Source organism: Panicum virgatum, chromosome 8K (assembly GCF_016808335.1).
Source record: "Panicum virgatum strain AP13 chromosome 8K, P.virgatum_v5, whole genome shotgun sequence".
In the NCBI taxonomy this organism is placed as follows: Eukaryota; Viridiplantae; Streptophyta; class Magnoliopsida; order Poales; family Poaceae; genus Panicum; species Panicum virgatum.
Window position 1 is genome coordinate 5,620,623 of NC_053143.1, and position 9,624 is coordinate 5,630,246.

General features: G+C 53.7%; 1 protein-coding gene across 1 annotated transcript; it reads left to right on the plus strand.

Moving 5' to 3' along the window:
• The first annotated feature begins 1,257 nt into the window (after positions 1–1,257).
• LOC120643695 (anthocyanidin 3-O-glucosyltransferase 2-like) lies at positions 1,258–4,041 on the plus strand. Its single transcript, XM_039920151.1, has one exon. The coding sequence runs from the start codon at positions 2,343–2,345 to the stop codon at positions 3,840–3,842; it is 1,500 nt and encodes a 499-aa protein (XP_039776085.1). The 5' UTR covers positions 1,258–2,342; the 3' UTR covers positions 3,843–4,041.
• The last annotated feature ends 5,583 nt before the right edge of the window (positions 4,042–9,624 follow it).

Consider the following 9,624-nt stretch of genomic DNA (forward strand, 5'->3'; position numbering starts at 1 on the left):
CGACGACCCGCCAGTACATCTCCACCCTTCTCTCTCACCCTCCGGCACTATATCACGCAGCACTCCACCTCTCGCCCACGCGCGCAGGGGCAACGGCGGCGGCGGCGCCGCCACAGCAGCAGCGCAGCGCAGGGGCATCGGCGGCGGCAGCGGCGCAGCAAGGGGCCAACCGCAGCGCCCGGCATGGAGGAGCAGCGGCGGCAGCGCGCCGGCCGGCGGAGCGCGCGGCCCGCGAGCAAGGAGAGCTCGCGGCCGGTGGTAACGGCGCTAGGAGCACGGCGGCGGCTGCGACGCAGGGAGTGCGGTGGTGGTGGCGAGCTGGGCGAGCGCGGCAACCAGAGCTCGCGGCCCACCCCCTCCCCATCCCGACGCCGCCAGAGCCCCCTGCCGCCGAACCCTAGGCTCTGCCGCCGATCTGAACGAGCGGCGCGCCTCCCTCCCTCGCGCGGGCCCCGGTGCCCAGCCCGGTGGGACGGAGCCAGTGTTGGGGGCAGCTCCTCTCCGACTTCTCCGCCCATGGCGCCGCCGGAACCTTCGTCCACGCGCTGCTCCGCCTTGGCGCCACCTTCGGGTCCGAGCTCGAGGTCGCCGTTGCCTCTCCGCCTCGCCGCGGCCGGCCTCGAGTGTTCCCCACCACGCGCCGTCGCGCCGCGCGGCGGCCTCGCGTGCACGCCGCTGCGGCCGCTCCGTCTCGCCGCGGAGCGGCGAGGGGCGCGGCAAGGGGGCCGTGGCGAGGGGGCAGGGGAGGGAAAGGACGGTGCGGCTCCGCGGGTCGCCGGAGTAGGGAACAGGGGAGGGGCCGCGCTCCATGGCCGGCCGCGCACCTCACCGAAGCAAGGGCCGCCTGCTCACCGCCGCCGCTGCCCGGCAAGCGCGCCGGCCACCGCTCGCCGTCCCGAGCTCGGCACCGTGGAGCTCGACGCCGCCAAGCCCAGATCCAGTGGCGCTCGCGGAGGAGGAAGGAGGGAGCAGGAGCCGCGGCGGGAGGATGCGCCGGCCCTGCTCGCCGCCGGTCTTCCCCGCCGCTCGGATCCGCTCGAGAGGAGGCCGCGAGGAGGTGGTGGAGGGAGCAGGGGAGCACGGTGACCTCCCGCGCGAGGGAGGGTGGGCCGCTTGGGAAAAAAGAAGTAACTGGAGAGGGAACGGAGGGGTATTCTGGTCTTTTCGCCATACCCTTTAACGGATCTGTTAGGGAGGCTTAACAGCAATGGCATGGAGGGGATGAAAAATTATAAATGATGGCATAGAAGGGATAAGCGGCACATAAGAAATCACTCCAATTTTCCAATGGCATAGGAATTTACTCCTGATTCATGGTCCCCCTCGCCTCCGGAGGCCTCGCCGGCGTCGTCGGAGGAGACGGATCGATCGAATCGGCGGTGGGATATGTTTTCCTTTCTTGCTTTCTAGTTGCTAGTAGCTAGGGATAGGTTTGTGTGGCGCCGGGGCGATGTGGGCCGCGTCTTTTGCTGCTCTGGGTTGCTGGTGGAGTTGGAGGGCTAGGCGAAGCTGCCGGCGGCGTCGGCAAATCCGGTGAGCTCTTCTTCGACGGCGGCCCATGGAGAATAAAGTGGCCTCGGGCGGTGTCGTGTAGCCAATCGAGGTCTCCCTTCCTCCCAGTTCCAGCTCTGAGCGAGCGACAACGTCGAGGGGATGACGACAACTTCGGGCTGAGCTTCATCAGCAGGAGCTTCTTCGACATCTCCGGCGGGTTCCCCGTCTTCGCTGTGGCTGGCAGAGGGAGGTTCGTTTTCCATCTTTGCGAAAGGGTGGAAATCTTTGGGTGCTCTTGGAGGCGCGCTCTTTGTCTGCGCTGTGGGTCTAGCTTGCAGCGGTGGACTCGACGTCCGGTCGCCGATGAGGCCGGCGGCGGCGGACTCTGTGTCTTCTTCTTTTCTTCCTGTAGCGGTCGCCGTTCTCGTTCAGCATCAAAGATGTGTGCTGGTAGAGCCAGGCACTGGCTTCTGCTGCAGTTTCAAGGCTTTGAAGCCGCTCTTGGAGGAAGAAGATGGACTATGCCTGGTTCCGGTGAGCAGCGCCGGAGGCCGGGGTTTCATCAGAGGAGCAGTGCCGGCGGCTCAGGACCTGGGGACCTTTGCTTCAAATTTGATTTTCTCTAGGGTCCTTTGTGTTAGTTTTGGCCCCTGCGAAATGTGCTTTGCGGTGTGCGTTGTCTTTTCTTCTTTCTTCAGGGGTCTCCTTGTAAAAGGCACTGGATAATCAAGTTCCCAGAGCTTCACGAAGCGAGGAAAGCTTCACCAAACAAATGAACGCTGTCACCAGCAGTTGAACGCCCTTTTTCCTTCCTCCACTTCCCACCCCAAATCCGAAACCACCCCGGAATGACGAGCGCCGACCCGACCGTCGTCTTGGTTCCAGTCTGGGGCATCGGCCACTTCTTGCCCATGATCGAGGCCGGCAAGCGGCTGCTCGCGCGCAGCAGCCGCCCTCTCACGCTCACCGTGCTCATCATGCCGGCGCCGACCGAGAAGCGCGGGTCCGAGATCGCCCAGCACATCCGCGAGGTGGAGACGGAGTCCGCCGGCCTCGGCCTCGCCATCCGCTTCCACCACCTCCCGGCAGCCGAGCGCCCGGCTGTGGCGACTTACACGGGCCCCGAGGAGTTCATCTCCCTCAACGTGCAGCCGTACGTGCCCCACGTGAGGGCGGCCGTGTCCGGCCTGGCGTGCCCGGTGGCCGCGGTCGTGGTGGACATCTTCTGCACGCCGCTTCTCGACGCGGCGCACGGCCTCGGGGTGCCGGCCTACGTGTACCTCATCTGCAGCGCGGCCATGTGCGCGCTCCTGCTGCGCTCCCCGGCACTCGACGACGAGGCCGCCGGCGCCGGCGAGTTCGAGGACATGGACGGCGGCGCGGTGCACCTGCCGGGCCTCCCGCCGGTGCCCGCGTCCTGCCTCCCGTCGGGACTGGTGGACAGGAAGGTCCCGACGTACAGGTGGTTCCTGTACAACGGCAGGCGCTACACGGAGGCCGCCGGCATCATCGTCAACACCGTCGCCGAGCTGGAGCCACACGTGCTCGCGGCCATCGCCGACGGCCGGTGCACGCGCGGGAGCCGCGCTCCGACGGTGTACGCCGTCGGGCCGGTCCTCGCCGCGACGATTACTGCTACTACTCCGCCGGAGCAGCAGCAGGAACAGCCGGAGCACGAGTGCGTGCGGTGGCTCCACTCGCAGCCGCCGGCGTCCGTGCTGTTCCTCTGCTTCGGAAGCGCGCGGTTCTTCACCGCGCAGCAGGCGCACGAGGCCGCGCACGCCCTGGACCACAGCGGCCACCGCTTCCTGTGGGTCCTGCGCGGGCCGCCGGAGCACGGCACGAAGCTGTCCTCGGACGGGGACCTCGCCGAGCTACTCCCGCCGGGCTTCTCGGAGAGGACGAAGGGCAGGGGCCTCGTGTGGCCCAGGTGGGCGCCGCAGAAGGAGATCCTGGCGCACGCCGCCGTCGGAGGCTTCGTCACGCACTGCGGCTGGAACTCGGTGCTCGAGAGCCTGTGGTTCGGCGTGCCCATGCTGCCGTGGCCGTGGGCCGCCGAGCAGCACTACAACGCCTTCACGCTGGTGGCCGCCATGGGGGTCGCCGTCGCGATGGAGGTGCGTAGGAAGGAGGACAATTTCGTGGAGGCCGTGGAGCTGGAGCGGGCAGTCCGAGCTCTCATGGGAGGCGCCGAGGGGAGGACGGCGAGGGAGAAGGCGACGGAGATGAAGGCGGCTTGCCGGATGGCCGTCGAGGAGGGCGGCTCATCGTATCAGTCCTTGCAGAAACTCTGTGATGCACTCCATCAAGGTGCAGTGCTCCCAAGAATGTTTCCTCAGGATACATGAAAATAGCGGGAATAATGTGATTGATGAGAGTGTTCCTGTTTCAGTTTTATGTGCGTGTGTGTATTTTCCCAACCTACTACTCTCAATCAAGGCTACCGACCTTCACTTCGTTGATGTTGTGAGAATATTTCGTCAAAAATAATTATCTACTTGTGCTGATGTAATTTGAGAAGAATTTTATTACAGTCTTTTCTATGTACACTACCATGTATAGCCTCCGGCAGTTTTAAAGTAAAATCTGAACAAGCAACTAAAAAAACTAGTGATTGAGGTCATGTTTGAATTATTTTTTTTGGATGAAAAGTCATGCTTGAATTAAGTAAAATGCTAAGGGGTGTTTAGATCCCTCCCAAAAATTTTACAATCTGTCACATCAAAAAAAATCTTGTTATTTAGGGGTATTAAATAAAATTTGTTTACAAAACTTTTTACATAGATAAGTTGTAAATCGTGAGACGAATCTAATAAGGGTACTTAATTTATAATTTGCAACCGTGATGCTACAGTAACCATCTAAGAATTATGGATTAATTAGACTCATTAAATTCATATCGCGATTTACAACCCATCCGTGTAAAAAGTTTTATAAACAGATTTTATTTAATACTTTTAAATAGTAAAATTCTCTTTCAAAAAAATACTAGAGAGGAACAACACCCCCTAAGTTGATGCTAGTGGCTAAAATAACTGTATCTTAAAAAACGCGGCCGGAGGGGTGAACGGACCCCACCGTTTTTCATTAAGAGGAAGCAACACGGCTTCTTTCGGCCACGGAAAAATCCCCGAACTCTGACCCCCCGCGAGGGGATTTTTTTACCCACGGGCGAAAATTTGTCCCAACTGGGATTCGAACTCGCGACCTCATGGGGACGACCATACCTCAGCTCCTCTAACCAACTAGACTAGAGGAGCTTTGGTTAAAATAACTGTATCTTATCCAAACTGTCTAGAGTATAGTCCATCCTATGGCCGATAAGACCATGGTCTTGTTTGGATCGCACTAGCGTTCCTAGTACACACAATTCGAGAAAAGAATCTCGCATGCATATAGTACTAAATGAAGTCTATTTGTAAAATTTTTTCAGGGATGAGTGTAATTTTTCTTGACGAATCTAATGATGGTAATTAATTCATGATTGGCTACAGTGATGCTACAGTATGCATCCTTTAATCATCGATTAATTACCATCATTAGATTCGTCGCGAAAAATTACACTCATCTTTGAAGAAGTTTTACAAATAAACTTCATTTAACTCGCCATGTAGGGGATATTCTCTCCTAGAATAGACTAGAATAGAACAATCAAACAGAGCCCATGTCTGGATCTATTAGCTGCTAGGTAGCTAGCTAATAGCTCATATTAGCTGGCTTTTATTCTTGACGTACTACGTTTCATCTAACAAATAAGATCCCACAATCTCGCATTTATTACCTCAGCGGAGGTTCACGGCGAGCCAGCTATGCCACGATAGCAAGAATAATTAACAGCGTTGGATCCGGTTTTAACAGGACAGATTTACCCAGCATGCGAGCATTTCTGGACTCTTCCAGTATCCTCCCCGTGCTCTCTCCCACAGCGTGCCGCCCAGTCCCGTCCCCCTTTTTCTGATCCTATTTGGTTTCATTTTAAAATTTTAGAAAAAACTTTAACCGCTAATTAAGAATGTCAAACAAAAACAATTTACAAAACCAATTTCGCAATCTCTACGCTAAGAATCCTGACAAATCTAATGAGACCTTTGACTGCGTGGTTAGAGGATAGTTACTGTAGCATCACTGTAGCCAATTATCGATTAATTACCGTCAGTAGATTCATCGCGAAAAGTTACATCTATCTATCCGTGAAGAGGTTTTGCAAATAGATTTGATTTAGCACTTATATACATAAAAATTGTGTTCTAGAATCTATCCCGACGTGGGTCCCAGTGGCGGGCGGGTGCGGCCTGGTCCCGATGGTCCTCGCGCCGTCCGCTCGCCGGTTTGGTCCCTCTCTCTCTGCAGCTCTGCTTGCCTCTCCCAGCCGGTTTGGCCCTCCCACAGTAACTGTTCTAACAGCTACTGTGGCCGTAAAGCTGGCAGGTCTCCCTCTGCCGTGGCCCGTGGCGCCCTGCCGACGCACTGCAAGAACGACGGTGCGGCCGTCGACCGGTCTCAAGTCTCAATGCCGGCCGGCGGCCGCTCACGTCTAAATGCTGGGCCCCACGCGCGCTTCAATGCCCGTGGCCGCCGGGGCTGCCATTGAATGCGTCAGGTGTGGCTGGAAGCGGCGGATGCGGGACGGGACGGAAGTGTGGGTTTTCCAACCATTAGCTTGATGTATACTAAAAAACACATGCATGAAGTATGAAATATAGATAAACAAAATAACTAATTTCACAGTTTAGATGTACATTTCGAGACGAATCTTTTGAGCCTAGTTACCCCATAATAGAATAATATTTACCACAAACAAAAAGTGTTACAGTTCACTCCAGTGCCAATTTTGCTGGATTTCGCAGGATCTAAACACAGCCCACATACCGGAAGTGGCGTGCGATGGAATCAACCCATCGGAGAGTGGGTTACAAGACAGTTAAGCAGGTTGCCGGAGTTGGGTTCCGTTGGTGGCAATTCAGAGCCAACACAAAAACGCACTTGAACGTGCGGCGAGCAGCGGCACAGCAGCTTACAGTGCTACAACACCAACCGATCAGACCGGTACGGTGGACCGGTCAGACCGGTCTCGTCGGGTAACTCGACAAAGATCTAATGAACGCCCGTTCGTGAGGGATCCTGTCGGGGCAGACGCACCTTGAGTTGCCCTAGACTTGGCAGGTCAGTTAGGACGTCCTTAAACGCCATAGAGACGAAGGAAGAACAACATGTCGAGGTTGGAAAAGTTAGGGTAAAAATAAAAGGTAAAGACAATAAAAAGTAGTAGATTGAATTGTGTTTGATCGATTGGATTTCTCAATCGGCCGTGACCCTTTATATTTATAAGGTGGGGAGGACTTGTCTCGTAAAAAATTCTATTATAAATTTAAATCTATAAAAATCTCTAATCGTACTCGGACTCTAATTAGACCAGTCAGACCGATTAAGTCTTACCGGACCTGCTATATAGGAAACAGACCGGTCAAACCTCATGTACGTACCGGTTAGACCGGTCACTATCAATTATCAATTTTGGTCGTCAAGAGGCTCGCGTCCCCGACTCGTGGGTGGGTGAATCAGTGAATGGTTGGTGAGACGCTGCCGTCTTGAACGATCTATTTGCAAAAAATTTCCTTTTCTTAAAAAAAAATAGACAAGATTCTAAAGGAGTGCACTAAAGGTTTCTTCTATCCACAAGCTAACCACTTGTTTTTATCAGATCGCCCATCAAACTGAGCATTACTATATGATACGACATCAGATCGTCCATGCATGACGGTTCAGCAATCAGCACTTTGAGATATATCTGCACTGTAACTTACTAAACTTTATATGTACAGTATGATATATAATTCATAGTACATGTATGCCCTTAGCACAATCTGGGGTTCTGATGGTCCAAACTATTCTGTGCCGCCATGATGGTACAATTTTAAGATACAATCGATTTTTTTGGAGAATAACAATCAAATTTATTTGAAGAACAACAATCAACACAACACAAACGAGTGAACAAACAATTGACCCTTTCATGTATCCCTTCTGATAATTCTTGCCATGGCTCCTGGAGGGCTCCTTTGTTGATGACCCTTGTCCATGGACAGACGCACATCAAGAGACCTGCACCCCGGCGTTGAGGATCTGGGGGATGGACCTGATCCGCAGGGCGGGGCTGATGGAGAGCAGGCCCACGAAGCTCTCCGGCGGCTCCCGCATGCCGCCCACGTTGATGCACTCCAGCCGCCGGCACTTGTTCACCAGCGCCACCAGCCCGGCCTCCGTCACGTGGCGGCAGCTCCACACGATGATGCTGTGCGCATGGAAGGAAACCACCCCCACCACACTGTGAGCATGCAGGTCAACTGCATCTTCTAAGCACTTGCAAAATTCCATTTCAAGTGATCTGAACTTGCAGATGATTAGCACGTTGCAGTTTCGGAGTCATGACCAAGTTTATATCATGTTCATGGCATCAATGCAATTTTATTTTGACAAAATCAGTTTTATGCTGTGCAGAACAGTAAAACTGATGCCAGGTCTTCTTAAAAAGAAATAAAATAAAACTGATGCCAGGGGTACTTTAGAACTCCTTTGGGTGCCTTACTTCGCTGCAGAATTGAAACTGCACAGGCCTTCTGTAATCACTAGAGGGTGGAACGTTCTGAAACTATCAAACCCATGTCTTTCCGACGAAGGGCTCTATATTGATTCAGCAATCAGATTTGGCTCATAGCCTGTAGAACAATGTTGACGGCTCTTAAGTACCAAATTTAGGCCGTCAACTTCTGCATATATAAACACATGAAATGCAAACATCAACATAGTGGTAGGGGTTTATTACTGATCATTTCCACGAGTGTTGGTAATTATTTTTATGCAGGTGAAATAAGGGTGAAAACACACTTCATGAGCTGGAAAACACACTCCACAGATCAAGGCAAAATGCGCAATTACGTACAAGGATCAAATGGCCCACTAAATAGCCTCACATGAGAAGGAATGCAGCCCACAAGTAAGGTGACACGTCATCAATCCGTGGCAACACCCTCTCAACGAATCAGACGCGTTCATGAGGATTCACGGGCCCACCAGAGCATCTAAACCGCCTTAAGAGGGGCCCACACCCCTGGGTATGACATGGGGGCCCACCTAGCAGCCTCCAGACCAAGTTTGAGGCGGTTTGGCCACCTTTTCCGGTCGGCCGACCAACCAGGTCGCCCGACCTAAGGTCAGTTCGCCTCTGCCTCATCTTCCATGTGGAGATCCCTCATTCGATGACAAAGGCGGTGCAAGGAGGCACCGGCTCAATCCTGCAGCCGAGGAGGCCATGGCACCCCACTATAAATTGTAGAGGAGGGGGGGGGGCTCCAAATGAAGACATCCACCAAGTGCTCAACTTCAAGCCTCCTCTTGTGTTTAGAGTTGTGTTTGCTTAGGGAGAGAGTAGAGGTACTCAGGAGGGGCGCCGGTCTTTGGCTCTTTTCAACATTTTGTACCTCTACGAGAGTGAGGGAGTAGTTCGGGAGAAGTGCCGGGGTGTCGGCACGGCACTCTCAGTTTGTACCTCTACGAATGCTGCTACATTCTTCGGGTTTTAGTAAGTATTCATGGTTCCTATCTCTAGTATTTTACTTGGTATAGTAGATGCTAGTAGTGCTTGTAGTTGAGTGAGATCAGTTCTCTTACTCGCGGGTTTGTCGCTCTGTATTCATACAGAGTGATGTAGTTTGCTACGGGACGTCATACGTAGATAGACTACAGTAGTAATCAGTAGCGTAGGCGTGGTGTCTAGGCTAGGGGTTATCCTTCGTTTGCCTTATATCCCACGGTTTGTTAGAGGTAGGCCGTAGGTGGTGACAGCCCTATTGGTCCTTCGTAATCCTCCATATTCGGATATAGCGTTGAGCTATTGGCCGGAGTCGACTGGCAGACCAGTTGTAAGCCGGTGCCCGAAGCGAGTATTGTGCCCGAGAGATCGACCTTTAACTCAGCAGTAGCATTATCTTAGGAATCCTCTCTACCCTTCTACCTATCTTGGTGTGTCTTTGGACTGACTAGAATAGAAGAGAGTGCACACACGTTCTCTGTGGATTCGATAACCCTTGGAATACTTTGAGGTGAAAGTTACAACGGTATCCGTGCACTTGC